Source organism: Siphateles boraxobius, unplaced genomic scaffold (assembly GCF_051911475.1).
Source record: "Siphateles boraxobius isolate OS27281-9 unplaced genomic scaffold, OSU_SipBor_1 66, whole genome shotgun sequence".
Lineage (NCBI taxonomy): Eukaryota > Metazoa > Chordata > Actinopteri > Cypriniformes > Leuciscidae > Siphateles > Siphateles boraxobius.
In genome coordinates, this window is record NW_027509193.1 from 9,271,664 (window position 1) to 9,294,303 (window position 22,640).

Genomic DNA, 22,640 nt, shown 5'->3' on the forward strand with positions numbered 1-22,640 from the left:
CATAAAAATGAGTTACATTTTAGTTTCAGGGCACACGAATATTCCTAATGTCCTTTTAAAATCTCAGCAATCTTACGATATAAAAAATAATTTATCCCATAAATGAGCACTTTTAATGTAAGTACAATCGCTCTTAAGTCCATTGCTACAGTATTGTTAGCAAGCGGTCATTAGGGGGCAGTAGTGCGTAGTTTTTGTCACCACAGAGCACAATCAAACTCGCTCGTATTGAAAAACCTGTTGATCATCACGTGGGAAAGATTGGGATTACTGCCAAAATTCTGAATTCTTGATGATGTTTGGCTAAATTGTTAGATGTGCTTTTATGGAGGCAGCTTTCTATGAATCCTGAAGTTATATCGAAAAGTTATATCTCTATTTGTAAACCTAATGTGTGAATGTGCAATGTAATGTAATGTAATGCATTAAAACATTTTTTGTTTGTTTTTTATAATTGAGAAAGACTGTCTTTGTTGTGGTTTGAAATGTCACCATGCTGTCTGTATATCCTCTTCCCATTATACTTCAGAAGACATTAAACTCTTGACTATAAGAGCAGCCTCAGATTTGACAAGCTGTTTGACTAAGATTAAAATTGTCTTGGTCACTGTAAAAATTATTGTTGGTGTAACTTAAAAAGTTGCCTTGTTGCTTAAAATTTTAAGTTCATTGAAATAAAAATTAAGATTTGTTTAACCAACAGAAACCCAATGTTATCTGAACCACATAAACTATCTTAGTTGATTTGACAAAACAAATTTTTTGACAAATCATCAAAATTATTTTTTGTGGAAATGTTCCGCTCTTAAATATCTTCAACATCTCCTGAGTAATCACTTAAAAACTCTTAAAAATACTAATTTCCCTTTAATAATTTGCTGTGCCCTCCTTGGTAAAAAAATAAAAATAAGTATCTTCTAGTGAACTGTGAAAGTCAAGCATTAATACTGTAAGCTGTAATGTACTGCACTGTAAGTTGTAACTGAACACAGGAACACTTTTTATGTAGTAGGCTAATTGTGATTACTACTCAGGTATCTCTTGCAAAATAATTGAGCTTATTAGTTCTCAAAAGATCTTTGGTCAACAGAAACACATTGTGTTTACAAGATTAGGTTGTCAGACAACGTGGACCTTCAGCCCTTAATCGAATTCCTTCGTTTTTAAATGCGTTTCCCTTCATAGGAGACCCACATATGCTTTCGTTAAGACTTCACTCATATTAATTCTAGGCAATATGAAATCTTTCACCTATAGGCCAACATCATAAGTGTAATGTATTGTAGGTGTCTTTGATTGTGCCACATTACTGCCTCATGAATAGTGACTAACTTGTGCAGGATTTTCTTTTTCCCACGACAACATCACAACCATGACAACATTGGAACTCCAGTGGAGGGGCAATGAAAGTTAACGTTTCATGGCGTCACTATCTGTCAGTAATTCTAAGCAAACTAACCAATAGGCTACAACAACAAACGCATGTAATGCACAAATACGAAAGTTAAACATGAAACATAAACAACAAATGTCCCCGCGATGGGCGGAAAACCACGATTTTATGGCACACATAACTAACAAACAGCAGTTCCGTTATAAAGGAAGTTCTCAGAGGAAGTCGTGAGGTTAGATATTGGGGGTGTCTTTATGGTTTTTATGCTTCGTAGCCTACATTTAAGGAATATAGCAATTAATTGTTTGTGCGATAACAAGGCGTTATTTGAACCACAACATTTGTATTGCTCTGAAAACGCCCTGTGGACAGTTTGAGTTGTAGGCTACACTTAATTCGTTAATTTATGAAAACGCTTTCTTTTCTCAGATCAATTATTCACTTTAGAAACCTGACTGCATCAAATTCTATTTGACTTTATTCTTTCGTTATAGCAAACTGTTTATTGAATTCATAAAATTATTATAAAGAGGTAAACGTCTTGATTGTTGTAATTAATTGACTTTGCACCTCCAAAACATTTGATTAGCTCGGTAAATACGCAGGCAGAACACAAATAAACAATTTGATTGGTCTTGTTTACGGCCTGGGTTAAGATAATCCAACGTGACTTTTATTTATCTCACAATGTAGCCTATAGCCTTATATTAAATATGCCATAGGCTACTCATCCTTTTTTAGTCTTTATTATTTGTTGTCTTCAAACATGTGCTTCAAGCAGCCCAAATAACAACTTAGCAATGGCGAAAAGATTCCGAATCTAATGTGTAGATATGCTAGAAAATTATATAAGAATTAAGCACACAACAGTAACACAATATTTCGTTTTACTTCGTTGGTTCAGTTATGTTTCTGTTTTCTCGAGTTGAAAATCGCTATACAGAATTTCTTTAAATCGCTATATGTCTTTGTCAGTTATCATTTGTACACATGACCATACAAATAAATTCAATACAGCCTACACGAACTTTGAGCATCAGTTATGTGTACCTCTTGTGCAACACAACTGTCGTATCCAAGTGACATATTATGAATGAAATGTCTGGTAAACAACACCGTTTTAACATCGCAAGTAACATCAGTCTGGCAAAAATTTAAAGTTAACGAAATTCACTATGATTCGTAACCAAAGACCTATACAGTATTTATCAGTCATTTGGGATTTGCTCCCATCATGTTGCTAAAGAAAATGTCACTGTTGTTCGCAGGAAATCGGATTACAAGAATTGTCTCATCATAAATTAATTCAGTCAATGGAGCTTCATGTGGTCATGTAAACAAATGCAAGCTATAAATGATAATGTGTACTTTAAATGAACACTTATAACACATATAGTGTCCAATTCTCTGAGAGTCTCAGTTTTCTGGAATTGCATTATCTCAAAATGCCCACTTGGTGGAAGCAGCCACGTACAAGTCATTGCCCTAGTGGGCATAACATCAGCCTACTTCAAACACAAAAATCATATAACTATTGGTCTGTTTACGGTTTTGAGCGTTAAACATACTTTGCTTTTTGAAAAAAATATATACGGAGAGCTGTCGATACAACAGTTGATAGATATCGGATATGAGAGCCAACCAACACTGAAAGCTTTTTTTTTTCCAACGCTCGCGCTCTCGCTACATAAACCAGTCTCATTTGACATAAAGGGGCAAATTGCTTATTGTGTTCATATGCTCAGTACTGTATAATTTCTTCAGATTTGTCAACAAAAACATACTTTGATAAACGTGAACCGAATGATAGGCTAAGTTTTACGGACGAGTGAAATACATTAACTGGGGTTGAGAGTAATTGTTTACGTTGAACGCTCGCAGGGGTGTGTTCTGCACGTCACCAGCATAGAAGTCAAGCACTGTTCTGATTGGACACACCCTCCCCCTCTCCATTTTGTGGGAAATCGCATATATGCTTCAAGTTGCTGATCATTAAAACTTTCTTTGTCGTTACAAAACGGATATCGAATATTCAATGTATTATCTTCGAGAAGTTAAACACAATAGAGGAACTGATGATATGAATCAGTCAGGTACTTCAACAACAGCGCGTGCATTTAACCTGATGATCATTCTCTTTCTTTCTTTCTTTCTTTCTTTCTTTCTTTCTTTCTTTCTTTCTTTCTTTCTTTCTTTCTTTCTTTCTTTCTTTCTTTCTTTCTTTCTTTCTTATTGTATGTCAAATTCACTCAGTTTTTAAACCTGTTAACAAAACTTTATTTTTCAAAAAAAGCTTGCATGATTAAATCTTGCAGTGGTATTTTTAATTGTGCTAATTATTTCTTTTAAATGTGCTTGTATTGTGCGTGTTAATTAGCCTACATATTTAAATAGTTAAATTTGCTTGTATGTTGTGCTATAAACTACTTTGATTTAGTTGGAAATTACTTTCCCATAGGCTTTAAATATGTTGTTATACTCCTAACTTGCACACTATCTATTTGTAAGAAAAATATATGTCTTATTTGATCAAACTTTAGTGACTTATTTCATTTTGAGATTAGATTATACTTAAATTTATATTAGAATAAAATAAACTATAGAAACGTTTTTTGTGAGGGGTTGGATTATATTAGTACTTTAATTGTTTAAGATTGAAATTGCATGTAAAATGAAACTGCTTGTATTATAATGTAAATAAATAGCATTTATTTATTTACACTCAGCTTTCTCAATCAAACATATTTTTATAAACCCACAAGTCTCTTTGTGTGCTTACTGTTTAAGAGACATCTCTTTTTTAAAAAGATATCTTTAGATGGGCTAAAACTGGGAACATTTTTAGATATTTATTTATACATATTTTAGAAATAAAAGTGAAGACCGTTTGAAACAATTAATTCTAAATTCACAGTGTATAGATATGCTACAAAACTGTTTTAGGAGTCGGAAACAACACCTAAACATACTGGTATCTCTTCATTGTGGCTTACTGCTTAGATTAATAAAGCTGGATTTACAGGGTTTTACAAATCCAGATTATAATGCGTTATTGCTAAAACAGCAGAGAGGGTCTCACATAATTTGAGTGGCATCATGGGAAATGACAGAGAACTGCCAATCATTCTCAACTTCCTCCAAGAGGGCAGAAATTGCATCACTCTTATCAAGTGTTTAAATAATCCAATCTGCTTTCTAACAAGTTGTTAAAATATAAAACATTATTTGTATTATTCCAAGAGAAAGAAAACCTAATTTCAGACTTTGAAAACTTTGAATCAGCTTTGATGCTATTGTTATTTTTGTGCAGTCATGACTGCTTAAACTAAGACTGAAATCTTCATCTTTTTATTCATATTTGTACAGCATGCATGCATTTTAACTAGGGATATTTACAGGGGATAAAATTATTTCTTTTTAAATGCTTAATTTGAAGTATCGGTTTAAACTACTAATTAAATATTCCACATCAAAAAATATGTATTATCCACTTGTGTTATTTTTCCAAAATTGAATTAGGCTATCTATTTACAATTTACAAAAGTCAGATCAATTTAAAATGATTTATGTTAACCAACTAGCTATATCTTCTTCAATCAATGTATTATTACATTTAATCTATTTTATTATTAATAAAAAGTCTGAAAAGTTAATAATGATCTATTAATGTTTTCTTCAATGAGAAGAACTGCATAGATGCAAGCATGGGTAACAAAAGAAGCAAGCAAACAGTTATAGAACATTTCAGGGAAACCATGAAGTAATGAAGTCTCAAACTTCTCACACTGTTAGACCTTCTTTTGCAAAAGTCTTCAGTTGATCATGTGTTGAACAAATATGACAAATCTGCCCTTCCTGTGATATAAAAGATAGACTTTAGCTTGTATAAAAACTTTGAGACTAATTTCATTCTATAATAAAATGAAATATTATATTAGCCTATAGAATATTTTATTCTATAATAAAATAAAGTAAGTTATATTCAATAATGTTGTATTTCTGTCCCTAAACTGCATTTTCAGTTTTTCCATTGGTTATAGGCTACTTTTTTTCATAGTTATGTAATATTACTTACTTTTTTCTTTCCGTAAAAAGGCTGATTACATTTCCACTGGTAACCTAAATAATAATGAATTGTCTATGTTTTTCAGCTACAGTCTTCCTTTTCCATGTTTACGACTGACCTTGCCTCTGGTCTCTTTGCAAATATTGCTTTCCAAATATTAACTGTTTGAAAATTTCCTAAATTGCCTTATAGGCAGTAACCCAATCAGACAACCATGGATTATATATAGCTAGACCAATACTAAATTCTTTTTTATTTTACTTTATTTTTTCTCGCATTCAACTTTATTTATTGGTATGTGTATTGTTTTGTGTCTTTCTGGAATTAAGTTACACCGCTCATTACTTTCTCCTAAAGGTAACAACGTTACTGAAATCAGTTGAATAACATATAAATGGTGAATAAACATATTCAAACTATTCTTACTTTATGCTTCTTTTCAGAACTTCCTTCCCACCATGCTTTGTTGTTCCTCAGAGCAAGAACCAGAGCCTTTTTATGAACAACATGATGCAAGTGAAAACAAAGCACTTGATCATACCTTAAAACAGCTGTTATAAATAAAACAATTATTTTGTCAAATAAACAGCATTTTGTAAAGAATATCAAGGGGCAGTTTTCATTGATGCACCATCAAACTCTAGAGCTCTTGTTGTCCTGGATGAGCTCCATGCCTGTGGTCCCCCTCATCCAGAAAAGAGATGCCCTACCCCCACATCAGCCACCCCTCATCCCCCTCTCAGTGTGTGGTCAGGTCACAATCTCAAATCTCAGAGTCCTTCTTAAACACCAATTCCTTCACAGGACCACAAAATGCACCCCCTTGCAACAGTTTCTCTTTACAGGGTGTAACACACATGACTATAAAAAGAAATTCATATGCAATGCAAGATATGAGACAGCAGTATTGCATATTGTTGCAATTAAAATAATATGGCCTACACATGGATTTGACCTAGTAGCCTGACTTTAAAGCTAACAAAAATGCAGCTTCTAGCTGAGTTTAGACAGAGGCCATCAAAAGAGTGACACCTTTATTTATTAATAGTTCTACCTTGCATGTCAGATGTTGTTACAACAGATACATCAGCATGATGTGCAGCTGAATGCAGTCTGTTAAAATTCACATACGTTTGCTGAAAGACTGAATATGGCCCTAGGCACGACTTAGTGTGTGCGTTTATGAATTGTGGTGGATGTAAAAAAAATAGAGAGGGTAATAATCTGGAACAATTTTGCCCGATGCAGTCTTTATTTACATTGTTGCAGGAAAGCTTGCGCGAGATTCATGTGTGCGCATTAGGGCATAATATTTATTCAGATAATAAAAACGCTGATATATCACTAGTCACTACAGACGTGGTAAACAGTTCAGACATGCATACAAATACGCTTATTTTATCAACGCATCGTAATCATCCTTGAAACCTTGCGCTCAAGTTGTGCTTCGTTACGGAATGGCCACGCCATGAGTAATTTAAACATGTTCGTAGCTCGAGGGACAGAAGAAATGGGGTTTATGCAGAATCTGTTCCTTATTTCAGTGTTGGTCAAAATACTCTTCATTATGCCCCAGTTATGGACTATTGTAGACTGCCAGCGAGACGTGAATCATTCATCATCCTTGTTGTAATGGACGGGAAGCCATTTTCTCACAGTGAGCCGGTACTGCCGCCACGTGTACAATTTCAGAGACACGTAACAAAGTAACCGCTTGAAATTCCCATCTGATTTGCGTTTAACTCATTTGAATGGGGATTTGAGGTTGGATTTTTCTGACCTGAGTATATAGCTGAAAAAAGCCTCGCAATGAGACATCATATACACGGGGTGTAGCCTACCTATAATAGGCAAAGCAACAGTTGCTCACTTCCTGTTTGGTAGGCGGTATCCTCGACTTTAGGCCCTGCTGTCTGTACAACACCCCCATTTTGAATCAGTTGTTGGACCTTCTAATGTCTCGGTTTTGCGCAACATGGAGGTGAGCACGAGAACTTTCAAGATCTCAGTGGGAATGTGTCTCTCTCTAGTTTTGGAGCTGACCTGTTAAAGTAAAACTGGATTCTCCGTTACCCGCTCGGCCAAGTTCCCAAGAGCCGAATTAAAAAGGATACAGTGTTTCAATAAAACCATGCATTGAATATGTTTGTTCGTATTTACTCCACCTCAAAAATGTTTGCCATTAACTTTGGTTGTAAAACTACTCTAATTAAATATTTTACTTCACCGCCATGGTTGTGACCCACAGCTAACAATGTTATGTAGCCTACATAAAGTATATTGGTTTTAGTATAAGGAATACGTGTTTCGTGATCAACTTCAGTCACGAGACTGCAGACTAGCAAGCGAATATGAAAAGAGTAACTACCAAAGCTAGCCGAGCAACATCACACATAGGCGTTTTATTTGCACATGAACTCGCACAAAATGTAAAATTATTACACCAAATGGCATTTTGTCCTGCAAATTGAGTCTCAGTGGAATCCGAAAATTCTGATGAATGTAGAAACAAAAGGTTAAAAGTGAAGCAGTTCTCGTGACATAAAGCTCATAAGTAAATCTGGAGCCTGTGTGGGCTAATATAAATGTGTGTTTGTCTGTAAGAAATGCATGCAGAGAGGATATACGGTGCAATGTACAGAGAATGTTCCTGCCTTTCCAAGCACAACCAGCTTGAGAGAGAGGGGGAGCGCGCGCGCACGAGAGAGAGAGAGCGGAGGACCGGCCCCTTCTCTCTAGCTACTCTGAGACCACGTGGTTTCTTCTTTGCAAACAAAAAAAATTAGTAAATTCGACTCGGTTTTAGAGGCGGTGCCATCGCCAAGCGGTAGGATCTGTGTGACAGTGCAGGGTACAGCTTTAGGTTGAGGGCAGCGAGAGGAAAGAATTTCTCCCGATCCCGCTATAGGCTACTCGCACCACTATTCCATCGTAACAAACATCAGCTTAATTCAAACTGTTATCATTTCTACAGCGTGCTGGGAATTCGAAGGTTGCTACAGTGAAGAATATTTACCACTCGCCTGCAGGACTTAATCAGACTACAACGTTACTGTTAGTCGAACTTTTCCCTTTTTATTTTGGATTCTCTTGCTGTTTGGTTTTTTTTCTCTACACGTTTTTAATTCCAACCGGTTGACATTTGCACGATTTTATATATCTGCGGGTGTCTTGGTCCTTTTTCAAAAATAAGAACGTTTTGACCGAAAGTTTTATTTTCATTTCTATTTTTTGGGGGGAGCGTTACAGTTTTTCCACGATGAACAAGCTATATATTGGAAATCTCAATGAAAACGTGACCGCAGAAGACTTGGTTAAAACCTTTGAAGATTACAAGATTCCATACTCTGGACAGTTTCTCATGAAAACTGGCTATGCGTTTGTTGATTGCCCGGACGACCAATGGGCAATGAAAGCGATTGAAACATTTTCTGGTGAGTTAATTGAATTTAATAGGCCTTTCTTTAATGACTTACTCTTGTTGACCTCCCATGAGCGTTTGGGTTGTTTATAATTCAAATTCTACTGTTTTACTAAACATTTCGAGAATATTGTGAAAGTGAATTGATGCTTCTACTTGTTTTGCCATTTAAGTCAGGGCAATGTTAGGCTATAGTGCAAAGGTGCCTGAGATAGTGAACTTTTTAAGTGCAGAGTGTTTGCAGACACTGAAAGCATTCATGAACACATCAACCACGACTTACTTTATTTGCTCTGACAGGTTTAAAACGTGATTTATATTCTACTCTGATGAATAACTGTAGCCTACATTTAGCGTCGTTGTGGTTGTAAGCTGTAGGACGTAGTTATCCTAAACTCGGTCTTTAGGTTTAGTCCAGCCTACCCGGCACAGCTATAGAATCAGGTCTCACCCCTCCCCCTTTTGGCTAATAGGCCAGTGGAGCTAAAATGAAACATGTTTCCTGAAGCCCCTATTGAGTTAACAGGCACAATACAGAGGGATACTTTCGTGTCTTTAATATATCCGACCATATAGCATTCTTATATGCTGACTTCAACAATGCAATTTCATGTCATCTGTACAAAATATGTATCTCCTTGCTTCTCCACATATGTAGCATGTGACGTGAGCTCTATAGCACGAAGGTCGCCATGCCGATAAGGATTCAGTTAAAACTATATCAACCACATGAAGTTACGGTCAAGATTAATTCATATTCAGCTGTTCTTTTATTCGCTATACCTCTTAGGTCTCAACTAGACAGATAATAAGCTACACATAGCCTATGGATTCTGTCTTACACAGTTGACGCAAATAGTTTTTATAGCCCTGAGCAGTGACCCTTGAAAGCGTCCTACGAATTCTGTCATTTAACCAGTGCCAGCCAAAAAACAATAAAATATTTGGTTAATTACTTTTTAATAACACGTAGGCCTACCCTTTGCAACCTCGAAAGCTCATTAGGCCATTCGCAAAGCAAGTTGTAGGCTACAGTAAAAAATACCGTTCTCTTCACACAGAAAAGTAAAATAAAAATCTTTAAGGTGCACATTTAATCTTTTAATGCACGTTATTTTTAAAGTCAACTTTGGTTATGAGGGCCTTTTAAGTAAGCTGGTGGCATCATTTGTTAGTTGGGGTTAAAAAATAGAAAAAAATATAATTTGTTTCCTTTTTCCAGGTAAAGTGGAACTTCACGGCAAACGAATTGAGGTCGAACATTCTGTCCCTAAAAAGCATAGGTATTTGCTTTCTCATTCAACAATTGTTTGCATGCTGTATGTAAAAGCTGAATGTATGTCGTGGCGGTAGTACAACTATGTGTATTATGTCACCAGGATCTCGCTGTGTGCTTAAATTGTGAATCCTGTTTGATTCAACAGTTAAGTTGCTGTTACTTTTGAGAGCATATCTTTCTATATGCGAATATTATTTGTTTCTCTTCACGTGATGGATGTTATAGCCTAGTGCTTGGGTGTTCAAGTGGCATATGCTCTTAGCGTTACACCACGTGCTGTTACATTAACAGTCACTCGTCTCCTACGTTAGGCATATGCGTGTATATTTGTCAAACGTATACAATGCGGTTCTCCGTGTCATTTCAATCACTTCACTTGTTCCCTGTTGATTAGGCCTTGGCCTACTGCAAGGCCTAGGCCTCGTGCTGGATTCGTTTAAACGGTTCATGCTACACAGATTTAGTTTTCTAGCCCACTGTGGTTTAGAAGCTGCTATTACTTTGGAACATCATCGTTGTTGTTACTTTTGTGCGGAATTGTGCGGATAGACTTCGTATGGAACGCCGCTTCAGGTCAGTGCAGGAGAAACAAAGCAATGCTCATGTGTGTAACATAAACTGGACAGTTTTAAAGAATGGTTGCCTAAATGATCATCTATCCGCATCTCTGAAAATAGTTATGAGTAAATCTGAATGCCAGAGCACAACCTTTGTTGTTTGAAATTAAAATTATCTTCAGAAATATATTTATTTGTGCTCTGGGAGCTTGAATGGCTCGCAGAAGACTGTTTATGTGGAACAAAAAGGTCTCCCCTCCTTCGTCCCCACCCATATCAACTCTCCTTTTTACCCCTTTAAACTCTAAACGCATTTTTCTTAAACGTCAAAACTACACCTGACGTAATTCGCGGGTATAGTGCTTTAAAATATTGCATCATGTGAGGACAATAATTTGTGCTAAATAATATTAATTAACAATTTTTAGTTCATGTTTAATTTATTTTCTCATACATCTTTGGAATTTTTTTCGTAGTTAGTTTATAAATGTAGGCTATGTTGTTTTGAGGGACCGCTTTCTGAAGAGTTGAACCAGCGCTTTGTTTGTGTTCCTCATGTTTACGCATTTTAACTATAAATCTGTTTACTGCTGATAGGCGTGTTGTGAGAAAACGTATGCTATGCGTTTCAACAGTTACGGAAGTCCTGATATTACACCAGATGTATAAACTAGCTGTTTTTGATTTTTTTTGTGTATGTGTGACGCAGATGCATAATGTGTATCCAAATGTATACTGATCAAGCGCACTTTTTAAAATTATCAATGATTGTGTAACGAATACGTTTTAAATGGACCTTAATGGCATACGTTGTGATTAGTGTTGGGAGGCCAACGTTACACTGATAGTATGACACGTGGTCGCCATTAATGTGAAGAGTAACCAACGTCAGCAATTGAGAAAATGGCGCACAATGTATCCCTCTGTCGCAGGCTCCGTTTGAAAGCACTGGGATATTCTTTGAATGGGTGCAAAATACATAGCCTATACGTGTTCATTTGATTGCGCCATGTAAAACAGTTTAATCCGTGAGATGATCCTTGATATAATTGCTAGGTGATATATTTTAGCTAAAACACGTTTTGCTCCTAAACTCGCATATTTTGCCATTTACGTTTATACTTGGGGGACTTTTTTTCTCCCTGTGTGCGTATGCTAATTTTAGAATTCGTATAGTTTGCCCTATTGAGAGATGTGTGGTTCTTTTGGTTTTTGAAAAATCCAAGTAACCAGAACACACACACACACACACACACACACACACACACACACACACACACACACACACACACACACACACACACACACACACACACACACACAAACAAAAAAACACAGAGTTATGGAAAATGATTTAGAAATGTTAATTAGAGTGAAACTGTTACTCGTCGCCATCTTGATACACCTTTTTGTGGGGCTGGCCTGTGAGGTGCGGGACTTTAAAAAGCAATTCACACCCCCAAGTCAGAATATATGTTGCTTTGACCCTTTGTTGTTTTGTATGTTTGTGTGCTGGTGAAAGTGCTACTCTGACCAAATCAGTTTTTTTTCTTACACATTTGTGCATTCACATTTTCAACTGCTATAAGTTTCATTTGTTGGTTTGGAGAAGTGTGAATGCAGGATGAGTAACAAGATTTGGGGAGGGGTAGGGGGTCAGAGCAGATCCTTTCCTATTGTGCACACCCCTTGCGTTTGGTAACATGGGGTCTGTCTTATGTAAGTGCTCATACATTAAATTAGAAATGTATTTTGCTGAAGACATCTTATTGTTGAAAATAAACAAAACACTTGTCAAAAAATCAAGGCCACCAATAACTGTTATTAAGATGATTTTTATCTGGTTGTTTAAAGAACAGTATTTGTTGGTAAAACTGAAGTTAAATGTGAGCAAAGAATACAGTGAAGACCATAGAGGTTGTAGTGAGTAAGCCATAATATTTTGTGCATAGAGCTGTGTGGGCGGCTCCATGTCTCACGCCTTGAGTTTCTCCCTGCTTTATGTAATGTTGCATTGGTGTGACGGGGCCATTTGCAATGGGTTGATTGGCCACTTTTGAAGTTCTTAGGCACGAGAGATTTTAAGACAAGGGGAAGAACCACACCTTTATGACAATACTGGGTGTTAAAAGTGTAACAATTGCCCTTCCCCCTTCTTCCAAACGCAACTCTGCACATTCCCTTCCCCTTGTAGACACCTATATATCAAGATCCAGAAAGCGACATGGGTTTTGCTGCCTTTAAAAAACTGTATATTGACAAATTTTTGCACCGGCAATTTTTTCGTTTACTAAACAATGCAGCAGAGAAGTAGTGCAAGAGACCAGTATGGTGCAATTTCATAAATTGTTGGAATAGATCTGCAACCGAAATGTGTATTTTTAAATATACTATAAAAACTATAAAAACTGTGAAAAGTGAATTATTTTCAAAATGGCAGTCTGAAATAATGCTGCACATCTGATTTTATGTGTGTGTTTGAGGAGTAGGAAACAAATTGCATTACTGACGCTTAGAAGTATAACTTTATTTAGGTTAATTGATAAATCGTGATAGGAAAGACCTGTTGAAGTGTGTGTATGTGTAACGTTGGTAGGTTCTCCCTGTTGGGATGTTTTTGTCTCATGATATTCCGTATTATAAATGTTCAGTAAAACTCATGTTTTCCGTCACACCTCTTTTGATTAAATTAGAACAAAATTATAATTTTGAAGAACAAAAAATGGATTGTCTGCTGTCTTGCAGTTAGGGAATGCTGTAAAAAGCCTGTTTTATGTGGTGGTTGTTTTTCTTTTAATACAAAGTAGCACCCAGTATCTAACAAATTCTTTGGTTGATTAAACTGGAGGAGAAAACTACAGGCTTACAGCAGGGTATCTCCTCTTTGAAATAATAGCAGTTTTGAAAAAGCAACTCCCAAGTAAGGATTTGTGCATTTAAAGCAGCTACATCTCACCAGACCTTTGAAAAGTGGATTCAACGCGAAAGGGGGGGGGGGGAAAGAGAAAGCTTCGGATTTGAATCGAATCGCAGCATTTGGCCGGGTAAATAAACGAGCGTGTTGCGATTGCATGCTCAAGCAGTCTGAAGCCACACTTGCCTGATCTGTCCTCTCTCTCCCTCTCTCGTTCTCTCGCTGGCACCCTCCCTCCTCTTCTCTGTCCTTTTCTCTCCATCTCTGCTTGTGATCGTAGTACTACAGAAGGCAGGGGGAGGGGGTTTTACGGAGAAGGAGGTGCGACCAATCGGGGGCCAGGAACACCTGTGTGCAGTTTCTCAGAAGCCGTTGACGGTGCTGCACGCGAGGCAACCTCGTTCTCATTCTTCCTCGTTCTCTCTCTCCCAGCAGCGTGCTTGCTTGCGTGCTGTTTTTTCCCTTTTCTTTTCCTGGCTTGCACTTATGCTCTGTCTGTCTCTTTCTTTTGCTCTTTTCCTCTCTTTGTCCTTCTGTGTTGCATATGCTGTAAGACATGCATTTTTGATTGATTTCCCACATTTGCAGGGTTGCAGATTCAGAATGTGCAGGCAAACGCTTGTGTCAGTTTGGTTATATGACGTCCTGTTTGCAGGGCTTGCCTGAGCAGGAAGAGGGAGGAGATGAGGGGAAAAAAGAGAGGAGATAAGAAGAGGAGAAGAGGGGGTGGGGATTGAGGAGGGAATGCACAGCAGCACTTCCTTGTGGGCTTCCCTTTTTCTGCCATTACGGAGAGCGATTCTCTCAAAACGGCTGTTGTTTTGAACAGAGAAAAGAGAGATGGAGAATGAGGGACAAAGGAAAAATGCTCATGACACATAGACATACTAAAAATGTGAAGGTTAAGTGTGTGCTGTGCCTTTAAGAGCACCCCTCCCATTTTAACCCCTTACTAATGTGTCCTCTTCTCTCCCCCTTTCCCAGTTTTGAACCATCTGTGCTGTGTTATTTGAAAAGGATTGAAGTCCTTTTACCACATCTTTGGACTATTCATTCACTAGCACAAGCATACCCAATGGCTTTTAGTCAAAAATTAGATGATTTTGTGTAAAAGGGTTAAAATTGGCAATGAAAGTGAGTGTTTGTATTGAGAGACGTCTCCCAATAAGCATTTCTTGTATAAGTGGAAGGATTTGGATAAATAGAGTAAGTAAGTGTTGGTTCTTGTTAACTTGAATGTCAAGGAACTAGTAATGGAGCATAAGAACATTTTCTCCCTCACTTTCCATTTGACAAAATTTGTCCGGAGATGAATTATCCGCAGAGTCTTGCTGTCACGAGGCAGCGTGAACAGGTGGATGGGACTTGGCTTGAAGTTCAAATCATTGGTTGGCGCCATTTTGCAGCATGGCTGCCCAAGTTGCTGTGGGACGGGTTTCAGGGTCTTGCTTGACTCAAATTATTTAATTTTTTTTACAGAAATGTTTAAAATGTAAAACGTTAATTATGTTATATTTGGAACAGAATTTGAGCATTTACATATTTATTTAAATTGTAAAAATGGAATAAATTTGACTTTTGTAGTAGCAAACAAAAGAACTTATCTTTATGTTTGAACTGTTATTTCTCCAAACAAAATGGTGCTATTTGTGCTTTGATAGGCTTGATGATGTTCTGGATAAGAATTACTTGGAAATTACTTTTTGTGTTTGTCTTATTTTGAATGTTCATTTTGCATTTCAACCGTGCAGTGTGGCTTTACAGAGCAGTCTATGAATGTGGCTCTGTATTTTTGTTTTTTGGTGTGTGTGGGAGAGATGTGAGACTAGGGGTGTTTCCCAAGGGGGGAGGCTTCATGGTGGTTTAGTCCTCTGAAGTATGGGCCCCCTGTTTGCCCCCCTCTTTATTTCTCCGTTGAACTGGCCGTTCTGAAGGCGTCGCCATCATAAACACTGGTGGTGGCTATGGGTACTAAAATTCTTTACATTTTTCTTCCTTCCCTTCCCCCCAAAAAGGACCAATGAACGTGTATTGAATGCCTGGGGTCATAGTACATATGATGTTGACAGAATGTTGACACAAGCGCCTTGAACTGATTAATATTCATTCAAGTTCTCATTGCATATTTAAATATATGCTCTGCTTGTTTAAGAGCGAAAATAGCCTAAGTGAAGTGTGTTCCAAATTGGTTTTGTTGCACTGTAAATAATGAAGCTATTTTGCACATTGTTCTTCTGCAGGATGTGTGTTAAAATGCTGCTGGCTTAAATTCCTGTGCTATTTGTGCTCCTGATCCTGCTTGGGTGAAACAAACTCATGCACAAGCACAGCAATTAAAATGATTGTTATTCTACATATTATCTAGATGATATTTTTATATTTAACCTCTCTATGTATTTGAATGACTAGTGTAAAACCTTAAGTGAAAATGATAAACGAGTTGGTTTTCCTCTCACTTTGTGTGATTTTAAAATAGAGATGTACCGATTACAATTTTTCATGAGTTTGGCCTGCCGATACCGATTTTAGCCGATTCTGATTTCATTTTTTCTAACCACTTTACAGCAAACACAAATATTTATTTTCTATCTTTTCTTTAATAGAACATTTTACATATAACATTTTTTGAACAAATAAAATAAAATAAAATAGAACTATATGAATTATTACTCCTGGTGTGGGAAATTCACATATCTAAGTTCAGTGGTATGGTATGGAAGAACCATTTTCACTTCCAATATTCAACAAAAAAAAGTGATATATTTACTATATTTTAGTGATATATAGGTAACTAAACTTCTGTATGAAAACAGGTAATGGCAATAAAATAATATAAAAATGGCAAATTAAAATAAAATAAATATAGCCTTGCAGTATAAATATATTTCTCAAAACACACACAGACCTATTGCAATCACTTGTACATCAATGGCAAGTTTTATTTCGTAAACAGTTCTTCTCTCATTTGCCACATGTCCAGCCAGGCTAAACAAGCGCTAAGCTCGGGCAAGTGCAGGGAAACGATTGGGAAATAATAAAAATCATTTCTTTTTTGACATAGCCTCCTCCAGTTCTTGTTAAAACACACCAGACATACAAATTCTGTGCATTTTTTATTTTGTCCAACAAAAGTGTGCTTTCACTTTACAGTTTTTTTACAATCGCTATGACAATTTTTTCAATACTTTTGACAAATTTCATAAACTCTTAACACAGTTAGCACTACATCCGTCTGTGTAAGCTATACAAAATGCATACAATTAACATAAATTTAAAATGCTTAAACTTCTTTTACACACAAGCTCAAACAAGGCCAAAACAATGGATTTTTACTGGCAAAGTTACAAATGCTTTAACACAGTATATCAGAACAAAGAACACCATCTTCTAAACCTAATCCAGGCTCAAGTCAAGGTAAACCCCCGTTTATATTGTGAATTGAAACACCAATATATCCCCTGTATTTTATTCTATTTTTACTGAGAAACAGCTGATTGAATTATGCAAATATATAAATTTATTTTTATTTATTTTATTCATTGCAGCAATTCTGTCTCTGTCCTCGTTTTTTCATTTCAGTAACCGTACATTCTATAAAGCACTCTGAGATGGGTCTTTTTTATTGAATTTCTGCAGAAAAAGACCTAAACCCTACAAAACAAAAATGTAGAGAGGCTTCAAAGGAAACTGCAGTGCAAAACACAATCTATGATTAATACAATATACTGTGTGTTGTATAAGGGTATACCTGACACATGTAAAATAATGCAGTTTCTGTAATTCGATCTGATGTTAGTGTTTTTATGGTGCTATGATTGACTAAATCTTTCTGTTGGATGAGAACATATGTTAGTGTTTTGAAAAATTATTTGATTTTGGTAGGCATAGTGTATTGTTGCTAGTGTATTGTATTTTGAAAATTAGTGTTGGAGTTCAGTTTACAATGTGTGATTTTGAGCATGAAATTAACTGTTTTGCCAATTATGTGTTGTAGGTGTGTTGGTGCGTTAAGAGTTTAGGAAATTTGTTAAAAGTATTGAAAATTTCGTCATAGTGATAGTAAAAAACTGTAATTGAGCGTGAGCAGCGCAGCAAAAATAGACTTTGCGGCGAAACCCCGCTTCACTGTTGCTCACGCGACGCTCCTGCTCGACGCTCACGCGCTGCTCCTGCTCTCGGTAATAATTCACGAGGTTTCCTACCTGTGTGTTCCGTGTGATGCTGATGTTGCGCGATGTTAATCATGCGGCGCCCGAGTGCATTTGACCGGCAAAAAAATCGGAATACGTCAGATTGTCATGGCCGATCACGTGAAAATTGGCCCATTCCGATCACCAGCCGATCAATCGGTGCATCTCTATTTTAAAATGTTAGTTTAACAGCAAGCTCAAGAAATGTCTTCATCTCTTTTTGAAATGCAGTCTCTCTCCTCTTTACTCATTCATGTGCTTTTTTTTTAGTATTATATTAAGAGACATATCACCCAAAGCAGTCATATTTTCCCGAGTAATTTTTTCTCCTGTTACTGAAACATAGCCTTACATTTATAGTATCATTTCTGTGGAATTGCGTTATAAGAAGTAAACTGGTCACCGTCATAGGATGGGGAAAACTTGGCTTGTTGCATTTTTATGTGGCTTCTAATAATTTCTAGTGAAGTTGTCATCTTCCAGCACTAAAAAAACAACAAACTTTTCTGTCATGCAGGCTCCTATTAATAGTTTTACTCTTTTAGTGAACTGATCAAGCAAATAATTGTTCCTTGCACCTACAAATAATTATGAGCTAAATTAATATCCTGTTAGGTTCCATTTGTTTTTGCACATTGTAACATATCGGCAACATAAAAATGAAAAGCTCTTTCTCTCTGTGTTTCATTAATGATTCAAAATGAGAAAAATCCCAGAAATTTTAAAAATGAGGATGAGTCAAGTCCTACAGAATCACATTACTTCTGTATTAATCACAAGAGCATTAGACCACATATTAGAACGGGGAAAATGTAGCTTATTTTCTCTTTAGTAACTATCATCCTTCTGTCTTTGTACGTATAAATAATATATGGGTTTACATAATGTATGCATGTATATAATGTATGTTCTAGAGCAGTGTGCCAGTAAAACTATATTAATTTGATGCTGACCTGCCATTGCTAGCTGTTCACACCTAATAAACAGAATTCTACTCTTGAAGTCAGCGTGAAATGAAAAACCACCATCTATTTTGTAAATGCATGTTAATAATATTATTGTGAATGATTCATCCATGCTTGCACCATTTTTATTTTTTTTTCAGTAAAATTAAACTTCTTTCTGGTGACTGATGCTAAACTTCTCCAATTATTTGGTACGCTTGAACTCTGTAGTTTTGGGTGCAACATCTCAAAATCCAATCAACATCAATGGATAGATACAACTAAGTCCCCGTCATATTTTTTTTCTTTTGCGCTAAACCATTACTCTTGTATGTACATCACGATATGGAAGAAAAGATCTGTTGCTACTTTTACATCGCAACCTTAAAGGGTCATTTCACCGGTGGAGACATGAATATTTATTGAAAGTGGGTCATATATGTAGTAGAATAGTATCATAAATTTCTAATTTGGGACCTTCTTGGCTGATAAAAGGCAGAAAATGACTTTTTAGTGCTTGTGGATTGTAGACCACAATCCCCATAGTGCATTGCAATGCTCAGCTCCGAGACCACTGCCACTACAGTAGCTAGCTTAACTGCAAGATATTTGTGCAATGAACCTGCCACGTTAGCATGTTAACAAATTGAAAATAAACTTACTTTACAGAAAGACGACCATTTGACCCTGTAGGCTTTGGCTGACGTTGCCAGTTGAACTTAGGTATTCTAAAGTAGGTCTCCAGGACGCCGCTATCCATATGGGGTGCGAAACTCGGGCGAGCAACAACACACACGTCCGTGTCATCCTCCGATTCCGTAGCACCGCTGGAATTCTCGGCAGCAGACAGACTCTTGTTCTGTGTCCATTGGCGCACAGTGAGAGCACAGGCACCACCAATCTGCCCCAGCTTGAGCCATTGCGGGCTCCTCGTCCGCGGCAGGCAGATCGTCTGCATCGGCTGTGGTGACAGCAGCTTCAGCCGCCTCCGGTTCCTCCATAGCCCTCAGCTGCTCGTCGCTATACTGTGGCTCATAAAGGTAGCCACGAACATCCGTTTCTACCATAACTTCGTCAAAATCCAGATCCTCCATAATGCATCCGCCTGCGTATTCAGTACCTTCGTCCATATTTTCAAAAAGTTTCTCCCGGTGAAATCAAACGCACTGGCACTGATCTGATAGGTCTGTTAGCGCATTAGGTCCAACCCCCTATGGGCGGGTTTGAAAGGGTGGGAACTAGTGCTTGTAGTCTTCACAGAAATCCCCCCCTTTTACACTTCCTCCTACAATGACGTAAAATGACGATTTTTGCGTCATTGTAGGAGGAAGTGAAAAAGGTAAATAGAGGATTTCTCTCGTCTCAGGGGAAAATGAAAGAGTGTTGCACGACCATTCAATAGTATGACTGGATTTCTAACAATGGAAATCTTAATGCAAATGGGTGGAGTGACCCTTTAATGTTTGTTTGCTTTGAAATGAAATTATCCCGAACTCTAGGTTTTGATTTTGATGTTAGTATTATTTTCAGTCCATATTGTTGCCCCTCCATTAGCTGAAGAATGGTTACTGTCTGTGCAAAATTGTAAGTGATGTCCATATGCTTTTTTGTAGTAAAACGCTAGAGCTAGCTAATAGAGCTGAACATAAAAATTAACTGAATTATTATTTTTTTCATTTTACGATTCACCACAAATATTCGCCATAGGTGTGGAAGCATGAAAGTGGCGTGTTCACCATTTTTTTTATGCTACTTTCTCTCTATATCACTCTTCCGACGCCCTCTCTTCCTCTACATTGCAATTCCCTTAGTCCAAATCACTTAAAATGGAGCCTCTAGATCACATGACCTCATAACAGGCATGTGCTGGTATTGGTCATGCTATCCCCCCTTTACACACACACACACACACACACACACACACACACACACACACACATACATTTTAAAAGCATAGAGAGGGGGAAGGGCTGCCAATACCCCCCTCAGACCTACATGGAGTTATACCTTCCCCTTAATAGAAACATGCAGCGTAGTGTGTATCCTTCTCAGGTCGAGGAGAGTGTGTGTGTATGTATAGTTGACTAATATTTTCAGATAAGCTGGCTGATAGTGCTTCTCATTTGGACATTGATGTGATAGCATTCAGAGCAACATTTCAGCGGACTGTCAAACTGATAATTTCAGAAAGAAAGTCTCTTGCAAAAAAAATGTTTTGTGGATGCCATGCTTTTTTTCTCTGTACAGGTAGTTTAAAAAAAAGCTGTCCTTTTTTTCTAGTTTATATAATATTGTTTAATACAGTAGTATAGTGTTTAGGAAATAATTGTGGTCACATGTTGAATTTGTTACTTTGTGTAGCTTATTGTTTAGACTTGTTTTCCTATGACAACTTTGTTTTGATTTCTCCACAGTGTCCTCTGTGTTTACTCATGAGGCCCCTGTTCTGTGGACTACTGAGAATTTTTTTTTGTACAAAATTGTTAACCCTTCTGAAGAACACCCCCCCCCCCCCCCACCCTCCAAAAAAAGAAGTTTTATACAAACAGCATTTTTTTATTCATTAATGAATTTAAGTAAATGGAAGAAGGGACGAAAGGAAAGATAGCGAAGACACCAGTGAGAAGAGAATGTTGTCAGTTGCACCAGAGGTTCACTTTCAGAGTTAGGTGAATTTAAAAGAAGCAAATGAAAAAAATTACCTCATGCCTTGTGGAGAAGTGTTTCATAGTTATGACTTGTATGGGGAGAAAACAAGAAAACAATTTATTTGACATTGTTATTTATTATAGCTACAAATTGTTACATTTTATTTAGTGGTAAATCATTGGTTTGGAACCTTATATTTAGAGTGGTAACCCCTCCTCCCCCCTCTGAAACATGTTTATACTGTCTGTGTAAATATCTTGAAAATGTGTCAGAGAAATTTTGGATTTTTAGCTCTTGTATTTAAACTGAAATGTTGTCTTAAAGTTCATTTTATTGATGCTGAGTCTTTAGTTTCTTTTTTATTAAAATTGGTTTATTGCTATTTTGTTTGGTTTTATTTCGTTTAATTTTCCTTAAGTTTAATGTTTAATTCTTTGTTTGTTTTAATTTAACAAATCTGTGAAATGAATTTACATTCAAAGCAAAACTGTTGCTACCATGCATTGCAGTGCAAAGTGCGAACTTGTATTTTAAAAAAAAAATTCTAACAGGGCAACAAATGAAATAATTATGAGCAATGAACAGTTTTGTGAATTTACTTTTTTAATTTGTTAGACAATGTTAGATTAATTGTAAATTAGGACATTTTTAAAATGCTAAGTTTAATTAAAATGTATAGGAAGATTAACAAAAGTAACCATATGAATTTGATAGTCACATTTATTAAAAGAAACACCTTGTCTTATGTGAGTGTTTTTTTCTATTTTTTGGTCTTATTTCTTTTAATTCAAAGAATTCAGAGACTTTGAAATGAACTTAAATTTGCAAACAGTGTCTGTGTATAGTGATCCTCCAGGGTTTGTTTGTTCAGTTTATAAAGATGAAGTGGGAAATGTTTTTTTTTTGTCTTCATGCAAAGATTCAGTTTTAACCATGCTAAACAAAAGTCTTGTTTTAAATATGATGGCGACATTTACAATATGCTGATTTTCGTTCATGTTTACAATAGCCCATAAAATGTGAGCTCAAGAAAAACTTCTAGAGATGTGACCACACATGTTAATGCTTGTTTAACTGACTTGTTAGGAAATATATATCCATGTAGAGAAAAAAAAATGGAAACGCTGCTTTATGCAGGTAGAAAATGAGTAGGCCTTGGGAAATGGCTATATGAAATGTATGTAACTTAAGATAATATAAGACTTTTCCATACATTGGGCAATCCTT

The 22,640-nt window shown here is 36.6% G+C and overlaps 1 protein-coding gene across 3 annotated transcripts in view; it reads left to right on the top strand.

The window, feature by feature from the left end:
- Positions 1-8,257: 8,257 nt before the first annotated feature.
- The window catches only part of igf2bp1 (insulin-like growth factor 2 mRNA binding protein 1), a 35,070-nt gene continuing 20,687 nt past the window's right edge, over positions 8,258-22,640 (top strand). The window contains exons 1-2 of one of the 3 annotated variants that reach the window (XM_077212083.1): positions 8,258-8,893; positions 10,103-10,163. In XM_077212083.1, coding sequence (XP_077068198.1) covers positions 8,719-8,893; positions 10,103-10,163 — 236 coding nt within the window. In that variant the 5' untranslated portion in view covers positions 8,258-8,718. Of the gene's footprint in view, positions 8,894-10,102; positions 10,164-10,603; positions 10,733-22,640 lie in introns of those variants that run through there. The other 2 variants (XM_077212084.1, XM_077212085.1) reach the window with 2 other exon arrangements.